Raw genomic sequence first — 22,594 nt, forward strand, 5'->3', positions numbered from 1 at the left:
CTCAGCAGCACCCCCCCTCGGCACAGCCCTCCACTTAAGGATTAATTCCAAGAGTGCTGAGATCGAGCGCTAGGAAAGATTCGGTACCCAAATGTGCAGCGGAAGTGCCCGTACCCGAACCCCTCAAAGTCCCACAAGTACCGATATATCTGCCCAGGGTGTTAGGCTCGGAAAACCGGCCGACAATGGCTCAAGGCAACACCAGAGCCGATAAAATAAAGATTAAGGTGGAAAAATATTTATTTTCTTAGGCTAGGGATATATTGTCTTTTAAAATAAATGTCCCCAACGAACTCTTTAACACTATTTGCTCTACCAACTTCTGCCCGGAGTACGTTGTTGTTGAGGAGATCGAAGAAAAAAAAGAAAAATCTTTAATACTAACACACTTTGGAAACATGCAAGAAAATAACCTGCAGGACGCCGGTAGTCAAATTCCTCGTATTCTCTACTATGTTTTCCATCGCGCCCACTAACACCTAACCCAAACAGGCACGTGCCTGGCGTCATACGGGCCACTTGAGTGTACTGACAGTAGTACATCAACGTCCTATATGATATATATATATATATATTCTAGCTGTACCCTGCCACGTTTCTCTGTGGCATATTGTGGTTGCACGCATAAGAAATAAGTCTGACAAAAAAGAATAATTTTCAAATTCATTTATTTCTGAAATAATTGCTGGTAAACTTCGTTTCTCCATTGGTTTTACGACACGGGAACACTTAACATATAATTGTTCGTGTGAAAAACAATCTGCATCCAAATCTAGACCACACAAGTCCAGAGATTGACCTTGAGCTTTATTAATGGTCATTGCGAACGCCAAACGAATGGGAAACTGCAATCTCATGAACTGGAACGGTGTATCAGTCGGGATCAGAGGAATCCTAGGACCTTCTTCACCTTTGAAAGGACCACTTATCTATTATTATATTTATATTCCGGAGCATGATAATCGGCACACCACATGGGCCATGGATCATGTTCTTAATGACAACTTCATGCAAATCCTTATCAATCTCTGCCCATGAAATCTCAGCGCATATCACATTGTCAATTTCGTCTGGAGTAATTTTATCATACAGCCAAATCAGTATGTGCGTATGCGGCAATCCTCTCTTCTGCCATTCTACTGAATACATCCAGCACCACACAGATCCAAAAACTCAACAACAGCTTTACTATCTCGTCCCAAGCTGGATTGCATGTGAAGGTGGCGTGGACTACCTATGTATGAGGATGGCAAAATCGTGAGCTTTCCAACGTTGGTTGTATTACGGTCATTCATCACAGCATCCCGCAAATGGATATATTCCTCGGACCGAAGTTTCGTCTGATTCAATCGGAGGAACAGCAAACGTTCTGTTCAATTTTTGCATACATATCGACAATGTACTAATGAAACAACTGACGACATTTCAATATATGATTGTCACCGGTCCTCCGAACCATTAATCGGTATGAGGATCTACCATCCTCACATTGAAATGGTATCCATCGGTACCATCCCAGAAGATGAGTGGATACTGCAAAGCATCGTAACAACGGTGAGTTTCTGCGACGTTTACCAATCGATCGTTTCGTCGATGGAGAATAATATCTCGAGGTTGGAACTGATCCCCGACGATGACAATTGCCACTTCGTCTATAGTTGGAGCATCATATCTCCTGATATGTTCTCCAGCAGGCGTTTTGTGTGCATGAATGACAATTTTATTGGTATCCGAAGGTAACGTTTCGTCAAGTTCAACGTTCTTGACAATATCTTTTAGTGGAATTTGGATTAGCACTCAGCTAGCTATTTACAAGGTATGTTTTTTTGTTTTTTTATATTTATATTCGACTTTATTCATGTTATTTAAAATTAGAAAAAACACCTAAAGTTAAATAAATGCTTATAACTAGGAACGGGGCAAGGACCCATATTGTGCGTTACGGCAAAGCAATGTTTCGTACAATTGTAGGCCTCTTAGCCCGTCCGCTCCCTTCTACCACTCTCAAGCACTCTAAGAGCCGACATTAGTAGTGCCACTGGGCATAGGGAGTCGCAGAACTCCGTCGTACATGGTGTTCCAGAGCAGGGGTCCCAAAACAGAGCCCTGGGGGACTCCGGCTGAGACTTCGTATGCTCTGGAACCCATAGCTGACGCCACTGAGAGAACTCTCTCACTAAAGTAGCTCCTTACTACTTTTAGTAGGTGCCCTGGGATATTCAGGGCGACGAGGGACTCCAAGGTTCGGTTCCAGTCCGCGGTGTTGAAGGCGTTCCTTATGTCCAGCGTCACCACGAGACAGTAGCTCTTGGAGCCGCCTTTCCACATCGTACCCGCGATGGCCGAGCCAGCTATGTCCTTGACCAACTCAATGGCATCGAGCGTGGACCTCCCTTTCCGGAAACCGAACTGGCTCGGGGAGAGACCTCCGGACTCCTCGATGGCCGCAATTAGTCTGGCTGCCACGATCTTCTCGAACACCTTGCCAGCGGTGTCGGTCAGGCAGATTGGCCTGTAGGAGGATGGCTCACCCGGTGGCTTTCCCGGCTTGGAGAGCAGCAGCAGCTTCTGCCTTTTCCACCTCTCCGGAAAGATTCCCTCCTCCAGGCACTTGGAGTACAATGAGGCGAACTCCCTCGGGTGGAGTGCTATAGCTATTTTCAGGGCCCTGTTGGGTATGGCATCCGGCCCGGCGCCTTCTTGTGGTGCACGCTCCTTCCCAACCGGATCACCTCCTCTTCCGAGACTTCGCAGGCGACATTGGGGTGGCGGTCCACGCTCGGCTCCACGGTCACCGGAGCTCCACTCGGGAACAGCGCTCGCACGATGCCATCCAGCTCCTCGGGGTCCGAAGGAGCTGTGCTGCCAGCTCTCAGGCCCTTGACCACCATCCGGTACACTCCGCCTCAGGGGTCGTCCTCCGCCTCGTCGCAGAGCTGCAGGAATCGGTCCCTCTTTGCGCCTCTTATGGCCACCTTGAGGGCCTTCTCGCAATTTTAAAGGCCTCGCTACACTCAAGAGCTCGCGGAGAGCCGTGCGCACGAGTCAGGTGCCTGCGGGCTCGATGGCAGGTGGATCTTAGATCGGCAATCTCGTCGCTCAACCAGAATACAGGCCTGCAACTTCCCCGAAACGACCCTCTCAGCCGCATGCTCAGGTCGCAGGCATCCTCCAGCGCTACTGCCACATGATTTACTGTCCCTTCGGCTCCACCCGGCTTACCTGTTTCCATGCCTTCCAACGCATTAGTAAAAGTCCGGATGCACAGCGTGTCCGGCCGGTATGCTTTTGCGGGCCGCAGAGCCGAACGGGTACATACCTCAGGTACTCCGACGGAGCACAAGATTGCCTCGTGGTCGCTCCCGGTGTAAACATCGCTAACCTCCCATTTGGCAGAGTTGGAGATTGCTCTGCTTGTAAATGTGAGGTCGATGACAGAGGCGGGTCCCGTTCTGACAAACGTGTGCCGCCCCCCGTTATTTCGGAGGATGACGTCAGTCGCTGCCAAAGCCTTCAGCACCACGCGTCCTCTGGCCGATCCCCACTCCTGGGCCCAAGCATTGAAGTCGCCTCCGACTATGACGTTGGCCCTTCCACGTAGGTCACTGCTGAGGTCCTCAAGGATCCTGCTGAACGTGTTCAGCGGGAGGCTAGGCCGTCGCCACAGAGCCACAAGGCCGCCTTGCCAGAGCGGTCCTTGGTACACTCTCCTCCCTCTCTAACCCTGTAGGGCTCGCTGATTATGGCCACATCCGCCCCTACCTCGCGCACAGTCTGCGTCAGCAGGTCCTGCGCAGCCGTACAGTGGTTTAGGTTGAGCTGGATCATCTGCATTCGGGTCTTGAACGGACGAGCCCGCCATTTGTGCCCGGAATCCCTTTTCTGCCCTTTTTCTTTCGGCTGGTGGTTAGCCTCTCCAGGGCCGACTCCTCTGCCGGAAGTGCAGACAGCAGCCTTGTGGCCTGCTTCGCCACACTTGAGGCAGCAACCGCTTTTGTCCACCAGGCTCTTACACCTGATGGCGATGTGCCCGAGTTCCAGGCATCTAAAGCAGCGCGTGTTCACGGACTCTACACCGGGTCCATCCTATGCGGACCTCGCCTCGCCGCCTAACCTCCGACGCCATAGAGCTAAGCAGGCTGAGGACCGCCGTTTTAGTTTCCCCATACCCGGGGCGGAGGCTTCGGATCCTCACTGCACCTTCACTCAGCTTGTATTGGTCTGAGAAGGCTGTGCGGATCTCGCTCTCTGTCGTGATCGCGTCAAGGTTGCGAATCTCGAAGACGCAGACCTTCGTCTCTTCCGTCAGCGCTCGCACTTCGGCCGCGTCGCCGAGGACCTGAGAGATGCTCTCCTTCATGGACTCGGCACTCTCGTGACTCGCTCTGGCTACCTCCAGGAGCAAGTTGCCCCTGGCCGTCCTACCCACCTTGCTGACTGACCCTCCGAGGTTGGTCAACTTGCTGACCTCCCTTATAGTGACCAGCGCCAGGACCTCTTTGTAACTTTTCCCCGGTGCCTCTACTATCGCCGCGTCGGGGCGAGCTGTGCCGGTCTGCTTCTTCCTTCTGACCACGGTGCTCCACGAGTCCCCACCGTTCGCTGGCACGGGGTCTAGTGGTCTTGTTGGTCCTGCCGCGTTCCCTGTCCCGTACCCTGTTGTCCGAGACTTTGCTTGACGAGCTCGTTGGGCATTCCGAATACCCATCGCCGAAGCTGTAGGGGCTGTAGCCTAGATTTGTGAGTCTCGCATCCGCCTTGCGACTTCGCTACTCGCACCCGCGTCTGTCGGCTGGCTGACCCTTCGCGACGGCTCCGTCTGGACTGCCCGGTCCTTCCTCCCTGCGGCATCAGTATGTTAGGCCATGCTTACTCCAGGCTTGCCGCCAGGGGCGGTCTAAGAGCACTTGGCGCAGACGCTCTCCCGAGCGTACGGCTCCCTGGGCTCCTCAGGTCCTTCGGCCGCCAGCTCTTTATAAGTGAGAGTATATTGATGGCTAACAGCAAAGTTTCATTCAGATAGCTTTAAAACTCTGCCTAGAAACGCACGAACATCACAAAATCGACTCTCCGCAACTATTCCGTAGATTAACCTAACTTATAACTATTCTTTCTTACACTAAATTTTCCACATTTTATCCTAATGCCGGACTTAATTCGGGGCTCGAAAATTCCCTTTTTCCATAATTATCCGTCGCGATGGGGCATGGGGCTCAAATTAACCATACATTGGCCGGGATCGCATCGCGGCGGCGAGTTCAAAACGCCCAAACAAATTACATTACACTGATTGTAATGCTTTGCCGAAATCTACGCCTACGCCGACTCTGGCATAAAAGCTCGTACGGCTGCTAACGAATCTCTTGCTTAGTTGTGCTCTCTAGAGCTGCTCTCAAAGGGGGAACAAAGGTCGATTTACAGCAATCGGCAACAAATTATTCCTTTAACCACATAAATTTAAAAGAACATTTTATCCTGCTCCGCTGCCCGGTGCCACGGGGATGTTCTCGTCCAGGAATTTAGCTCCAGGCGTTTAAATGATCCAAGAAGCTGCGGTACAAACTGCAGCCTATAAAATTCTCAAATAAATTCAAGCTGCCTATGCTTTCCCCCCTTCTATACGCTCACCTTCTGTTCGCGGCTCGGTGGCCAATAACCAAAATTGTATTCTCGGCACTTTAAACACTCGCGAATACTTTGAATCGAAAATCTCCTCACCAGTCGAAAAAGATAGGCGACACTACACTTCAGCAGCCAAAAATTGAATGCTGGAAGATGACGCTAGAAAAGTGGCGGTAATCCAATGTGAAAGTGGGGGAAAAGGGGAGACCGTTGAAAACTGCTTCTGTTACTCTCTCACCCGATCTTTCGTACCCTAGCCGACCAACGCTTGCTACACTGCCCAAGCCGCCTTTTGACATTTGATCGACCAACAGATGGCGCTAATAAAAGCATCTTCTGCCGAGCAAGCGCAACAACGTCATGCACGCCAAGTGTATTGGTGTTGCAGATCGGACGGTGGATGATGTAAAAAAAAAAACATCGGCCTGCGTTACTGCTGTGAGGCCTGTCGGGATGTAGAAAGGGAAAAGATGTCTTTCATGCGGCAAACAAAAAATGTTTTTAAGGACATTTTGACGAGTTTTTGTAAAACTCTTGAAATATTCTTGGCGCTGGACTCCCAATTTAATTCGCTATTAAATGAGTCTTCTAAGCGCAAAAAAACTGCTATTGGTGGGCAACATGTAGACGGACCCCAACTACCTGCAACGGGCTCTCAGCAGCTGCCTCCCTGGGCCCAGCCCTCGATCTCAGCATTAATTCCAAGAGTGCTGAGATCGAGCGCTAGAAAAGATTCTGGCTTGCTGACTTGTTGAGACACGTCAATTTCCACGTACCAAGTAGAAGTACTCGATCTTATATACCACTAGTGTTTCTCCACTATAAAACCTCCTTCAAACTGTATGAACCTTCTAGAGTCTTATGTGCAAATTATATTAATTTGTACACACTAATCTCCAACATAGATAGCCTTTCCAAATTAAAGTCTTTAGTAAACATGCAAGCAAACAACCTGGCAGCACGCCGGTAGTCAATTTCCTCGTACTCTAGTGCGCGTTCAGCACGTTAAAGTTTGACCGAGCTGATAAATATGATGAAAGGGCAGATTGAGAACCGGTGAATTTAAATTTAGCATACAGCCTAAATTTTTTATTTTTTTATGTCGGCTCAACTCTTTAGTAAACCATGGCGGTTTATTCGAGCTTGGCGGATAATATAACGGAACACATTTAGTAATAAATGAATTCCTGGCACTGTAAAAAATATCCACGGCAACTGCCATGTCAGTGCACATGTATAGATCGGACCAATTGAACTCGTTTATAAAATTATTCAGCCGTTCAAAGTCCGTCTTACGAAAACATAGGACTTTATTGACTGGACGGTCAGAAATATTCTATACGTCACACCCAATATCAAGAGTCACATCGAAAGTTGGATGATAAGGATCTTCGGGCTGCGTCAGAGGCGCCACCCTTGCTAAACTGACTCTCGCAGGATCAGAGACGAAGCAAAGATCGAGCAAGCGCTGTAATGAATTTCGCACAAGGTTGACTTGAGACAGCGAAATTTCAAACAAGCCAGCGATAAAGTCATGTTGTGTAGGTATATGGAGAGTATTGGTGGAATTATTTGAGCACCAAATAGCACCAGGGATATTAAAATCACCTAGAACTACCAACTGGTCTCTATCCAAAAGTCTACTGGAAACCATCTGAATAGCGGAAAGGTAATTCCAATAAATAAGAAGTTCCAACAGTGGAGGTATGTAGGAACAGGTAATAAAAATGGAGAAACCTTTTAAAGATACATTCACACAGAGGAATTCAACATATTTGCATTCCTCGAAGCTTAATATTTCTGACCTGAGAACTCCACCCCCGCGTCTGATAGGGCGATCTAGCCGATATACTGTGAACACAGCTGGAAAAATATCGGAGCTCAGAATATTCGGCTTTAACCAGGTTTCTGTGAGCACAATAACCTGAGATGCAAACGAAAGGCTATCAGAATACAAGTTAGGAAGCTTACTACGTAAGCCTTCTGCATTCTGATAGGAAATACCTTAGGAGTAGGTTAGTTTTTTGGAAGTCGTAGAAGGCGCAGTGGTATCATCAGGCCTGGGAAGAGTTATTCCTACAGGCCGCTTTTTCTTTTCCTTCGCCTCGAACTCCTTAACAACGATGTACTCTGGCCAGAAGTTGGGAGAGCAAATAGTGTAAAAGAGCTCGTTAGGGACATTTATTTTGAAAGACGAACTATCCCTAGGGTAAGAAAATTTAAACTTTTCCACCATTATCATAATTTTTTCGGCAATGGTGTTGCCTTGTATAAAGGCGAGAACATCTTCCGATGTTTGATCAGGGGAGAGCCGCGAGACAAAAATATGTCTCGTCGGTGGAACCGCTATAAGGGCTTTTGGCAAGGCAGATTGGTTATCTGCCGTGCCATTGTCGCCCGGTATTCCGGGCCTAACACCCTGGGCAGATATGTCATTATACACGGGACTTTGAGGGGTCAATATTTTCGACCCCCCAGGGGACAAAACAGAAATCATCGGCGGTACGGGCACTCCCGCTGCACATTCGGGTACCGAATCTTTTCTACCGGTCGGTCTTAGCACTCTTGGAATTAATGCTGAGGACGAGGGCTGTGCCGAGGTAGGCTGCTGCTGAGAGCCCGTTGCAGATATTTTGGGTCCGTCTACATGCTGCCCACCAATAGCAGTTTTTTTGCGTCTAGGAGACTCACTTAATAGTGTAAGGCTATTAAATTGGGTGTCCAGCGCCAAGAACATATCAAAAGTTTTACGAAAACTCGTTAAAATGCATAGCTGCATGCACACGCGAAGTGAACGGGAAGTTATAAACACAAATTACAAAATTTAAGTTAACCCCGGTGGCTAGATTCAAACTTTAATACAAAACGAGAGCGCAAGTAAAAAACACGTCCGTTCACTTGGAAAGATGAAAGATAGTGTCAGTGTGACTATAGTCCCTTAATCTTCTATTTCTGATTATCCTAATTTACATTAAAATAATATATGGAGACGGTACCACACCGTTTTAAAGCTGTGAGAGAGTGGGAGAGGCAAATGTCTTAAAACTATCAGTTGGTTAGGCCTGTACGGAGACACGATATTAAAAATAATAAAAAGTTGGATTGCGTTAGGAGATTTCTGACGGAATACTTTTTCTAGAGCAAGGTACGAAAAAGAATACAAATTGCATTAAATCAGACTGTTCTCGAACACTTGCCACTCGCTCTTTCTTATAGCTCCTTTGCATATTTTAATAGTATTTAGTAACGGGTTTTTGGCAATAATATTAATTTTTAAGGAAGAGGGGATCCTTGAAGAAATATATATTATAGAAATATCTAGGCCATAAGGGACGAAATCGGACAGCTCCCCAACTCGCCTTGTCTATCTGAGAGATCTCGATGTTCCTGGCACAGTTTAATAAACGCCAGACTTTGTTAGATCGATATGGTGGGCTCTTGTGGATGTCATCCGATTTCGATTGCCAGTTTTATTCTGGACTGACTCAATGGGTACATCATAGGTATAACCACTGGTGACACCATGTCTTTCATGAACCGGATATTGATCCATCTGTATCGAATCATCCGAGTTCCTTGTACAGGTATTCCAGTTTGCTGTGCGACGTTAGAATACAAACCAATCGTTTTGAGACAAATTTTAATCAAAAACCAAGCATCACATGTTGAACATGCGTTTAGTTTCAAACATGTGTTGAACATGTGTTTAGTTTAAAAGTATAACTGTATCAATTGCTCTCAAAAAATGCCGAACAACTACCGAAAAGATTGGTACTAAACTTTTTGCCGATGCGAAACAGTTTCACCCTCTCCATACCATACTTGACTTGAAACAAAGGAAATGAAATAATGAAATTCTAACAATTTATATGTATACGTTATAGGGCCGGAAAAGAAAACTTCTGAATAAAATTATAATACATTGCAGGTATAATGATAAGAAATTAGGGTTAGAGAAGGCATATGATCTAATTGCAGACTGACAGAAAATGAAAACTTACGAGTCCTGAAAGTACCCTCCTTCTTTTTTTAATTGATTGTGTAGAAACAAACAATGGAATTAAATATCCGACAAAAAATTATATAAATAAAAAATTTTGTTAACATGCCATAATAGCTTCATACTTTTTTTTTTAGGAAAATTTACGCGTCCCATGATATTGCGAGAAAAGAAAGACGATGATAGAGCATGGTGGGAAATGTATGATTACTGCGATGATACTTTTTACTCTGATATTTTGTCGTTTCTACCACTTAGTAACTGTAAAGATGGAGTTGTTCTATATATATTCAATGATAAATCTTTTCCTTCAGCGATGAGTTTTTTAGAAAAAGCTGGGTATGTTTTAAAAGAAATTATGTTGTCAAAAATTGTTTGTTTTATAATTCATTTCTTTTATTAGGATAATTGGGATCTATACTACATCTGTTTATGTGGTTTCTAAGATAATTCGATCTCTTATTACAAACAATCATAGAAGAATAATGTTTGAAGATTTACCATATGTCGATCGAGTTTTAAAGTTGTGCAACGACATATATTTAGTACGTGAAACACAGGAGTATCGGCTTGAAGAGGACTTATATGGAAAGCTTATATTTTTATATAGATCTCCAGAGACTCTTATAAAATGGACACGATTTAAAGAAGATTTTCCAGAGAATACATCAAGCACACAGCTTAATAAGCGGCAAAGTCAAACGGATCATAATCATAAAAGTTCCAAACATTCCTCAGAATCCGATAGTAGATATCCGTAAATGTACCTGTTTTATTATTTTTAATAAATGTAATAATTGCATTTATTTGATTTGTTCAACCTATTAAGGGGTCAAGGAAAGTCTACATTTTTAAAGGGTTCAAGAATTTCTTACGATGTGGTACAGCGCTACAAAATTAAAAGTAAGTAGGAACTAGTTTTTGTGGTCGGTATGTGGAAATAAAGCTGATTTAACAATTCATTACCCACCACACCACCTCCGATAAAATTACAGATGTACAGAAATGACAATGTCTAGCAACATTCTAGGGTTAGTTATTGAAGGTAAGTAAAGAAGGAGAAATCTACTTGTCTAAAGGACAATCAAACGTGATCAAACAGTTACTAGTTTAATAAATATAAATTATTTTCCCGAAAAACGGGAAAGAGGCTTGCTCCGTCCAAGATAATACAGTGTCTAGCTAAGGCAATGGTTCAATTCCTCCCGCCCTAAAACCCGGATAAAATTAATCATAAGTCATGGCTAGAGGTGTATGGAGGTAAACATAAAACGTTAGTGAGTGGTTCCCTGAAAAAATAAACTAGTATTCTTAGTATGACTGCAAAATGACCGAGTCACGTGAAGTGACCCGCTGAGTTTTATGTTCGCAGGTGAGAGTTATATGTTCAGCTGTGTTTGTTCAAAGCCTTGCCATGATCGGACAACAATGGGTCGTAAGTAACCTTGCCGCCTCACAACCCAATGAGCTAATTGCACTTGCCAGGCCGGGCAAAATAAAATGAAAGCTTAAAAAGGTGTGGATTTGCTCAGTAGATTCGATAACACACCAAAAGTTATGCAATAGTGCTAGCAAAGCCCGTTTCATACTTAACAAGATTGCTAAGAAAGCCTCACAAGGCGAAGCGTGATCGGTCACAGAATCAGCTGGGGTCATCCAGAAAGACCAGAGCGACATCTCGAAAGTGGCGGTCAAAAATGGGAATGTGTCATTGTCATTTTCCAAAAGATTCTGCAAAGCAATAGAAGACATAAAGGACATGGCAAGGCTAAGCATGAACCTTGCTAAAGAGCACATGAACCATTTATGGGGCACCTAAAGCCATATATAAGGCATGCATCAAACTAACGCACATATTGCTTTTCCGGCTACAGGCCAATCAGCCTTGTCTCCTTCAACCTGCCAAAGATAAAGAGGATAATAGTCATACACATAAGAGCCCAACATGAATACCGAAAATGTCGCTTAACCTAGATAGTAATATTGAATAATGTGGAGAAATCAACTAACTACAAAACACAATAACCATTATCAAAAGTCGCCACCAGGGAAACGCAGCCCTATCCCATGAAGGAAGTGTAAGGGCGGTGGAAATGATTAAAAAGACAAGGCTGTACTTTGCCTAGCCTCCCAATGCGACCTCCACGGGAGAATTCCAACAATGTGGAGCGGATACTTGCTTCAAGAAGGCAAAGCTCTGCCGTGAGTGACATTAAGGACGCTACGGACCCAAGTAAACAGACTCTCCTCAAATGCGAAAAAGTCCATCGCTATTCAAAGGGACCGAGCGCCAAAGCTGCTGCAGCGTCAGAATCCGGGCTTCCCAACCGCGGACTGGAAAGTACTGCACATTATGAGGACGTTAACCAAATAGGGGGGCCAATGGGTAGACCACTCTATAAAAAAGGAGGTAGAAAACATCCCTATCCCAGATACGGAAAGATAATGTGGGACATAAGTAGCGTATAAATGCGTCTCAAAAAACGCCACCACGGTGATAAGGATGCGCATATCCTTAAAGCAGGGGAGGTTGGGAAAGACTTAGGTCTGGAAACCATAGATGACGTCGCCTAGGATCTACCGCTAGACGAGTCTGTGTAGGAGGAGGACGGTGACCTGACGTTAGTAGCCAACCCGTCGAGTGAAGTTGAGCCCGGTTCCCATGTCCCTCAGGGTGCTACTGCTCAATCTCCATAAAAGCATGATCCTCATTGCCATGGAGCAAGTGTTCGCGGATGTCCAAGAGCCATGGATTGCCTCTGGCAATGCCGTTGCCGAAATACAGTCCTCAAACTGCATCGCATTCTACCCACCATGGGTATGCAGGAAATTAACTGCCATACTCGTACGGAACGGTCTTCAAGCTAACCTTGTTTTTTATTACAGGTCTGATGACCTGACTGTGGTCATGCTAGAAAGCAAGAAGAAGCGCCTCCTGGTAGCTTCGTGCTACATGGCACCCCTCAGGCCAGCTCCACTAAAAGAACTCAAGAGCCCTAAGAGAAGCCAAAACCAAACGTGGGAAAGGAAAACAGCTTCATAGCTGCAACCTCATGAAACGTACTAAATATAACACACAGATGGCTTGACGCGAAAGTGACTGACGCGAAGGGCATTCTGACGTGAACATTCTCCCCCCCCCCCCCCTTGCAACAACTCGGGTTGCAACATATTCATCCTGTATAAGCACTGCCGCGTTCTGCAGGGTGTCCTGGCTAGCGGCGGAAATTGCCTATGCGCACCGGAGTGGAGCGGTGGACGGTGGCCGTGGAGTGGCTGAGGAGGGCGGGGAGAGGCGCAGGATCCTAGAGGAGACGTCGACGTCGGTAGCGGATGAAGTTCGGTGGCAACCTCGGAATCGGTTGGATTGGACCTCTGATCAGAGCGTTCGCATGGTGCGAAGCGGTGGCATCTTCTCGAAGCGGACTGGAAAAAATATATCATTTAGAAGATTGGTCAGTATATAACGCAAATTGGGAGCACGGAGTCATCCGATGCTGCGATCGGGGTGCGGGAACTGGACTTCCCGGCCTATGCAGGAGCGTGTGGTGATGCTGATTGCACGTCTTGCATCGGTCACCACTGCGGCACTTGCCTTGGGAATGTTCTTGGGCCAAACAATTCGAACAGTAGCGGTTGGTGGACACCGCGCTAAGCCTCTCCTCAGCACTAAGCCTGAGGAACTTGTGGCATTTTCGAAGCGGATGGATTCCTCTGCAGACTCGGCATGGGTAGGATAAAATACCTCGGGAACGTCTGCTCTTGTTGTCGTAGGGTACCCAGTAATTGAAGGCGTTGGGAGTAGTGATTCGCGTGGGGAACGCGGATATCCTTTGGACCGGTGCGGTTACTGGGCTGGAAGGTTCAGGAGCAATCTGAACACTGGAGGAACAGCTTCTGGGATGCAGCAGGGTGTGATGCCGTCTGCGGCCGCTGCTGATGGCCTCGTGCCAAACAATTCAAGCACAGTTGCTTTCTTCGGATAATATTTGACCTTTCGACTACGGTCATTTTAAGGAAACGGGGACATCTTCGCAGGGGATGGTTTTCCCTGGAACATTTGTCACACCTTCTGGGTCTGGGTGTTGGAGTCACTCTGAAGTCGGAAGAATGAAGCCGGGGCGCTGGGGCCCTAGGAGTCGACAATTTTGGCGGAAAATGCCTTGAGTTGGTAGGCGTAACGTCGTCGATGGCCTCCAGCGTACGATGGCGTTCAGTCAGAAACGCGTCTAGCTCGTTCCAAGTTGGAATTTTGTCCTTATTGTGGATAGATTGCTCCCACTTGGAGAGCGTGAGCTTGGGGAGCTTCGAGGAAACCATGTACACCAAGAGGCAGTCCCAGGCTTCGACTTGAATGGCGGTCATCTCTAATGCCGCTAGACAACTCTGGATAGTGCCTTGCAGCTCCCTTAGCGCGCTTTCGGACTCTTGGGGGATAGCCTGGATGTTGAAAAGGATTTTCAACTGGCTGTTGACCAACAACCGCCGGTTCTCGAAGCGGTCGGTGAGGCTTTGCCAAGCTGCGACGAACCCCTCATTGGTGAGCGGGACTTTGGAAACAATGGCGTGAGCTTCGCCAGTTGTCTTGGATAGTAGGTGGAACAATTTCTCCACCGGGGTGAGACGCGAGTTGTGAATATAAACCGCCGTAAAAAGGTCTCTGAATGTGGGCCACCGAAGACAGTCACCAGCGAAAGTTTCGGTGTCCACCGGTGGCAGGCGACAACCAGCGGACTCCGGGACGGACGAGTTTGGGGAAATCGTCACGGACTGAGAAGCGCCCTTTTCCATCAACTCTTGGAGGTCGGCACTACATCTTTCGTAGACCGAGAAACAATGCTCATATCTGGACTGGAGCGTTAGCCCGATGGTATTACTCTCACCGGATGCCGATATAAGTTCAGAACAAATATCGTAATCCCTTTCGACTTTTTCCCACAGTGCTCGAATCTGATCGCGACGCACTTTACACGTGGAAGGAGAGGGCTGGGTGGTTTCTGGGGCGTCTAGAGGTTGGATCTTTGCCTCAAATTGACTCACACGGTCTGTCGTGGCAATAAACTTCCTCAACGCAATGTCGATGGCGGTTTGAGCCATTTTTGTGGTCGAGCAGTGGATTTTAAGTTAATCGGGGAGGGTCGCGGAGATGGGATCATCCCAAACGGAGTGACGGAATCGGCCGTAATTAAAATTCAGGACTAATTTTTATTTTAATTTGAAATTACAATTATTTTGTATTTTGGAATTGGTCACGAAATGTGGATGGATCCCGTAATAAATTAAATACGGATTTAGGAACGTATTGGTCGGAAGTAATTAATTGTTGTCAAATTTATTTATCACGGATCCGAAATGGTCGAAATAAGCCCTTGGCTTTTGGTTGAAAGGAAACTCAATGGGTCATGCCGTCGGCAAAGCAGTGCATATGTGCGGAACTCAAAACAACTAAGCGGCAAGAACAACACGGCCGTTGTGGCGGCTAAGTTGAAAAGGTTAAATTAAAAATTAATTAACTTAAATTAATTAATCAAATTTAAATTCTGGATCTGTATGGATGTTGAACTATGAGCCGCAGATGTTTAATTATTTAAGCGCCGGGAAGGTGAAATTAAAATACAAACATCCGTTTTTTGATCGCGGAAAAGAGCTTACTGGGATAAGTCGTCGGCAAAGCAGTGGTCAATGGGGGACCCAAAGAACTACAGGGCAACAACAACACAGCCGTGTCGGCGGCTAAATGGAAGACAATTAAAAACACTAGTTTGTGTTTGGGTTTTGCTGCTCAGCTCAGAATAGTGCGAAGCTCTCCCAATATATGTATGTATGTAGATTGTAGAAATCGATGCTCAGCGCAGAATAGCGCGAAGCTTGTATGTATGGAGGTATGTGTGTAAATTGAATGAATGAAATACCATCTAAATGAAAAATAGGATAAATAAAATTCAGATAATTTTAAATTCTTAGTTCACGAAATTTCCTTAAAATTGTAGGTGGCGGATTTTGTCTCGTCGGCACTGTTCGGCTGTGGAATGTATAAGTGCAGGTGCCTGTACACGCTCTAGGCACAAAGAGGAGACAAAAAGAATTACAAATAATTACTTGCCCTTATGCGGGCGTGTGTATATATGTATGTAATAGCTTGGATCGCTCAGCGCAGAATAGCGCGAAGCTTGCCCAATATATATGTATATATGTAAATAATTGTGGAAATCGATGCTCAGCGCAGAATAGCGCGAATCTTGCCCAATATATGTATGTATTTTAAATTGATATAAATAAAAATAGGATGTATAAAATTCGGATAATTTTAAATCCTTGATTAACGAAATTTGTTTCTTAAAAACTGTAGGGTTTGTATTGGCACAGTGGAGCGTCGAGAAGTGGACTGTATTGAATTGTGCGAACAGAAAAATGTGTATGGATACAGCACAAAAATTAGCGAGAAATCGTGGAAGCGGCGGACTGTTCGGCGAGCAGGGGGAATTCCCGCAACAAGCACACACCGGCTGGCCAATATTAATAATGCCTTTCTTTTTGAAACACAATTTCACTGTTCACGGAGAACTTTTTTTGTACGAAAATATTAGCATAAGTTTAGAATGCGTGTGTGCGTATGTGGCTCCGCATAGGCCTCGACCGTTGGCAAGTGGTTGAACAACGGGGAATCGAAGAGACGGCGATGAGGATGGCGGCGCACACAAAACGGACACGGATGGAAAATTTCGAAGTTCGGAGGCGAATAGAAAGTGGAATTTCTCACTGCCGTGGTGTCAGTAAAACTCGGACGGGGAGTTGACACGAACACAACAATAAATTTTGCAGCGGTGCGACCGAAATTAAATGTCCGGCCCACTGTCTAAGACCGGCAGCGAGAACAAGACGGAATCAAGCATATACTTATCTCAGCGGAAAAATCACCGGGAACTGCTGGTGAAAGGACGGAAGGATATCCGTATCCGGCTCGAAGGACCATGAAATGGAGGGGGGCGATCCTGCCGCTGAAGATCCTGTATTGGAAAATGTGGCCCATGAAAATTCCCACGTCGAAGCGAAGTTGAAAAGTAAAGGAGGGGGCGTCGTGGGCAATTCAAAAGCGTCAGCTTTATTTCGCTGCATACATAAGACTAAATAGCTTAAATGTAAGGGCTGCGCTCCCGACCGATAAGCTACGCTTAACAGTGCGAGAGCGGGCCCGAGAAGTGGAGCGCGATCTAGCCGTCCCTCAGCTCGCTTAGCAGCGAGCGAAGCTCGGGAACTCGGGAGCGGGCGTTCGCGAACATCGAAGAGTGGGCGCGGGAGCGCTTAGACTAGCCCGATGAGCAGTGCGCGAAGAGCCGACTTGCGGGAGTGCAAGAGCGGCCAAAGCTTTGGAGGCTCGGTGGACAGAGGCGGCGCCGCGGCCGCCGCGAAGGGCCTTCTGACGTGAACAATTACTATAAATAGAGACAAATTTAGTCATATTATTCTTCTTCGAAACGTGTTAAATCGTCAAATTTTCTCAATCATCAGCTTCATTTGCTTTATCTTTAGACGAGCTATGGCAGGATTCTGTATCTCCTCCACTCAAAATAAATCATTTCATCAAATTGTTCAATAGCCTTGGATAGAAAACTCTTTTTTGTTTAATTTTGCATCTTTGAGACACAGAGAATAGAAAGTAGAGGATCAGGCGTATCACTACCTCTGTGAAAAAGTATATATAGCTCTATAGTATAGAATATATAGTATATTCCTAATAACGTAGAAAATTAGAATTACAGATCATGTACCCCTCGAATTTCATAGATATTTCATTATCCTTGTAAGAGTGATAGTAGATATTCAGATTTTTAAACTGACTTTTCCTTTTCGTTAGAATAAGAGATGCTGTTTCAGTAACATAAAATATTTAAAGGATGTCAAAATTTTGTGGATTGTCACGATTTATTCAACCAAATAACCATTGATTTTTGATTTACCATGTAATGCAAATTATTTAAATCACAAATAGAGAGTTCAGCAATGTTAAATTTATGTTTATATAAGCTATTACGTGTTGAACCATTAAAACCATGGTTGAAAATTAATAAACACTGTGTTACATACGAAAGTTTTTCACTGACCTCATCTTGCATCATTAATATTCTGGAATCGATATGGTTCAATAAGTTTTGTAGCGAAACTTCATTTTCGGTGCAAGCTATTCATCAGGCCTACATTTTAATTTCTCTTCAAATATTTTCAAATATCCGGAGTAAATATCGCACCCACGTTGTTTATTGAGTTGTATTATATTGAGGTATTGCTGTTCAATTTTCAATAAAAAAAGAGAGAGCCCTTTCAGGAGGTATGACATTGGTCCGAATTTTAGTGATTATGTTTTTTATATGCCCTACAGATTCTGCCGTAGCCCCTATTTTAATACGCTTTTATTAGTACGGGATGTATGTATGTATGTATGTATGTATGTACATATGTAGCGGAATCTTTGAACACTATTTTCAAGGATTTCCAAATACATGATAAGCTTGAAACTTTGCATACTTTTCAAGGACCGATGAAAATGCAATAATTTGATAACAATTTTTCATTATCCTGATTAGGATCGTCAGGATTGATAAATTCTTTTTTTTATAGATCCTCCGTAAAAAAATAAGAGAGACAGGGCTAGCGCGAGATCTGCGCATGCCTGCCGGACAAGCTTACGCAGCACTTAGTCGTGTTAGACCCTTAGACGGTATTCGCATTGAACAACTTGATTGCTCAAAGTTAACAGGAAAAACCTCATGCAACAAACAGGCCTTAAATGAAATAATGAGATTACGAAATAGTTTGTAAGATATTTCATAATTACATGTCCGCAAAAATTGATTCTTGATAAATCTAACTAAAATACAAAAAATAACTGATAGCTTAGAAAATTTATTTATTTATTTATTTATTTGTACACTGTATACTTAATTACAAATTAAGCTACAGGATGAGTGTCAGCCATAGCTGCTGAGGCTTTCGGCTGCTTACAATATCTAATTATTCACAATCTTAATATATATATATATTTTTTTTTTAATTGGAATTTACTAAATATATAATAGATAAAGTAGTATATATATGTACATTTATAATTTATGAAGAAGATTGGCCTTTTTAAGGAAAGAAAGAACTGTTGTAATACTGTCAGGTGTTGGGTTGCTGAGGAGTGGGAGGAAGTTGGTGGTTGGGACTCGGAGGTTGTGGAAGGCTGGGCATTCGTTCAGTGTGTGCTCAATTGTAGCGTCTGTGCTATTGCAAAATTGGCATTGGTTTGACGGTGGTTGTACAAACTTGTTTGCATGCGTTAATTTAGTGTGTCCAAGGCGTAGTCTTGTGAATTTTATTTGCTCGATTCGTGGGATTTTAGTAAATGCTGCGTTTTTGGTGTAGTCGGCAATATTGAGACCATCTTTGTTTATGTTTTGATACCAGTTGGAGGTAAGGGGAAGTAGTTGGGATGTCCTTTTTGTTGATGCATTAAGTAATCTGTTGATGTCTGGTCGATGTGTGTTTGGAGAGGTGAGAAGTGGTGAGATCGTGGCTGCTTTCGCTACCTCATCGGCGAACTCGTTTCCTGGGATACCTATATGGCTTGGTACCCATAGGATTTTTATTTTTGGATAGTGGTTGATGATTAATCCTCGTATTTTGGAGGTCAGGTGGTCCGTATTGTCAATGTTTTTTATGGCTTCAATAGTTGCAAGTGAGTCTGTGCAGATACATATTTTCCCTCTAGTTTCCAGGCCTATTTCCATAGCTTTAAGAATGGCTGTTGCTTCGGCTGCGTAGACTGAAGAGTAGTCCGGGAGAACTCCCATACTTCTTACTGAGGATTCAGTAGTTACCGCATATCCAATTATCTCATTAGACTTCGAGCCATCTGTGTATAAGAAGTAGCAGTTGTTAAGGCTGTGTTTAATTTCCTGAAAATCTTTTAGGAAAAGTTCCTTAGGAGTTATCGCCTTTGGGTATTTGCTCAGTTGCGTGTCTATTGCTTCTACTTTTAGATGCCATGGAGGTTTGGATTTGGGTAGTTTTTTGAGGAGACAAATTGACAGGCCTAAGCTTCTGCAGATGTTTATGCTTTCTTGGATTACCGAATTTTTATATTTTGAGTTGCTTTTCTTTGTTATTTTTTTAATTATAGGGCCAAGTGGGGTATCCTTTGAATGGCATAGTGTGTGAAACAGCTTGGCTTTTGAGGCTATAATCCTGTCTTCTAGCGGTAGGACGTTTGCCTCCACGTACAGGTTGTAAGTCGGTGTAGTGGGAAATGCTCCTAGAGCGGAACGTAATGCTGAGTTTATAGTTGTTTTGATCGGTCTCAATGCCGATTTTGGGGCTTTGCCGTATATGGGTAGAGCATATTCTATTTTTGCTATGCATAGACTTTTGACAATTTGGACGAGAGTAAACGGGTGACAGCTGAACTTATAATTTGACAGACACTTGATAACGTTTAACGACTTGGACAATGAGTTTTGTAGTCTTGCTATATGAGAGCTCCAGTTATACTTGGAGTTTATGGATACTCCCAATATTTTTATCTCTTTAGATGTTTCGAACTCGTATGAGCTGGTCTCTGTTTTAGATTGGCAGTTCCGTTTCCTACATATATGTATATGTTTACTTTTATTTATGGATAATGATGCTCCAGACCGTGCACACCAATTTCTGATCTCTGTAAACAAGGCATCTAGGTTGTACCTTACGTTTTTACTTCTCTTTTGGTCTATAATTATATTAAAATCATCTGCATAGGCTGTAAGCTTTAGGTTCTTATGTTTTTCAATTATATCCGCTACGCTGTTAAATGCTATTAGAAATAGAATTACTGATAGCGGTGATCCTTGTGGAATACCATTATGCAAGTTCTGTAGTGTTGAGTGGGCCTGATTCGTTCGAACTCGAATTTTGCGGTTGGTCATGAAGTTTGTAATATATCTTATAATTGCCTGTCCACCCCTCCAATCTCGAAGTTGGTCAAGGATGATGTGGAGTCCTACTTTTTCAAATGCCTTTTCAAAGTCTAATGATATAATTGACAAATGTCTCTTCTCGGAGAGTGCTCTGCTAATCAGGGCATCTACGTATAGAAGACAGTCTGTAGCAGATTTCCCTTTTCTAAACCCCATTTGGTGACTATTTAGTAGTTTGTTTGATGTAACAAACCACCATAGTCGTTTTGATATAATTTTATCTAATATTTTAGCTATACATGGATTAAGTGATATGGGCCGGTATGATTCGATGAGCGATTTGTCTTTTCCGGGCTTATGGATTGGAATAATAGTGCTTACTTTGTATATGTGTGGTATTTGCGATCGTAAGATGTTGTTAAAGAAGTCGATTATTCTGTATTTAATGTTTTTGGATGTGTGTTTAATCATTGCATAATTTATTTTATCATAGCCTGGGGTGTTTCCTCTTAGGCTATTTAAAGCTGTCATAAATTCCAATAATTCGATGTTTTGTTCCATGAATTCTGCATTTTTATGTGGTATGTCGGTATTAGGGCTCGTCAGTATTTCGTTTTTGGCTTGTAGGAAGCTAGGCGCGAAGTTGTTGTCTTCAAAGCGCAACGACCAGTGCTTGGCAAAGGCGTTGGCTATATCTTGTGAGTCTGTGATCGAAGAGTCAGGGTCTTTAATGCAGTGAATCGCAGTTGCTTTATGTAAGCCACAAAATTGTCGAATTTTGTTCCATATAGTTTGACACTTAGTGTCTGGACATATGCTGGATGTAAGTTTAGTGACGCTTTCTTTTTTGCTTGTTCTGATTTCCCTCCTGTATTGAGCGTTTGTACGCTTAAAGTTTATAAGATTTTCATTGTTGATATTACTGTTGAATTTTCTCCACGCTGTATTTTTGCTTTTTTTTAATGATTCAAGTTTTTTGTTCCACCAAGGTACGTTGTAGTGTTGTTTAGGTGGTTGTGTTTGGGGAATTGTTTTGTAGGCACTCTGAAGGATGATTTTGTTTAAATTGCTTGCTTCTTTGTTTGTGTTTGTTGCTACTGGTATTTGAGTGGATATGTTTTCTGTAAGTTGCTCGAATTTGTCCCAATTTGCGAGTTTAGTTACAAATTTTGGTGAGTATTTTTGTGGTTTTTTATTCTGTTCAGAAAACATTTGAATGGTGATAGGGAAGTGGTCACTACCCTGTAGTGTATCGCTAATTTTTGTAGCACAGTGAATTTTGAGTTCAGGTGCACAAAAGGCTATGTCAATGTGTGTAAATGAATTATGTGTCGAAAAGTGTGTGGGTTCGCCCTTGTTAAGAATCACATAGTTGGTGTTGCTAATAAAGTTACCAAGAGTTTTTCCTCGTCTATTGTCTTGGAGTGATCCCCACAGCTTATTCCAGCTGTTGAAATCCCCTGTTATCAGAGATGGGATGTTATTGTTTGGTAGCATTGTTTCTAGTTCTACTTGTGTAAAATTCTGATTTGGTGGTATGTATGCTGCAAATATTCTGAATTTTATTTTTGATTGGACTTCAAGGGCAATGACGTCGAATATGGTTCCTGTGGGGATTTGTTTGTATTGCAAAGTTTTGTGTATTAACAGTGCAACACCACCTTTTGCTTGGATGGATGTTGTGTGATATATTTCGAAATTAACTGGGATGGGGAAAGTGTTATATGGGTTTCTTGGAGGGAGATGATTTTAGGGTTGTGTTGCTTTATAAGGAGAAGGAGTTCATTGTAATTATTTAAATAGCCGTTTAAATTCCATTGTAGTATTGTAAGAGTCATAGTTTCTACTGGGTTAATTCAGGGACTGGTATTGTTTTTCCTCTAGTTTCTGTGTTTAATAAAGACTTGATTTTAGACCTAGTTAGCATTGGACTTTCGTTATTGTTTTTCAGTAATCTTTTCTCTCTTTTTGACAAATTTTTTGGATAAATTTTGGTTTTAAGGGAAGACTTAGCCGTATTATTGTGGTCCGAGCTTAGAGA

The 22,594-nt window shown here is 43.8% G+C and overlaps 1 protein-coding gene across 2 annotated transcripts in view; it reads left to right on the forward strand.

Annotated features, from left to right (window-relative positions):
- Positions 1-10,428, forward strand: part of LOC110180486 (piezo-type mechanosensitive ion channel component-like) — a 323,286-nt gene extending 312,858 nt beyond the window's left edge. Inside the window, exons 7-8 of one of the 2 annotated variants that reach the window (XM_086825998.1) lie at positions 9,760-9,961; positions 10,026-10,428. In XM_086825998.1, the coding sequence (XP_086682124.1) occupies positions 9,760-9,961; positions 10,026-10,383 (560 nt within the window). In that variant the 3' untranslated portion in view covers positions 10,384-10,428. Of the gene's footprint in view, positions 1-9,759; positions 9,962-10,025 lie in introns of those variants that run through there. The other variant, XR_015270165.1, reaches the window with a different exon arrangement.
- The last annotated feature ends 12,166 nt before the right edge of the window (positions 10,429-22,594 follow it).

Source organism: Drosophila serrata, unplaced genomic scaffold (assembly GCF_035046125.1).
Source record: "Drosophila serrata isolate PLE 108 unplaced genomic scaffold, ASM3504612v1 contig_123, whole genome shotgun sequence".
In the NCBI taxonomy this organism is placed as follows: Eukaryota; Metazoa; Arthropoda; class Insecta; order Diptera; family Drosophilidae; genus Drosophila; species Drosophila serrata.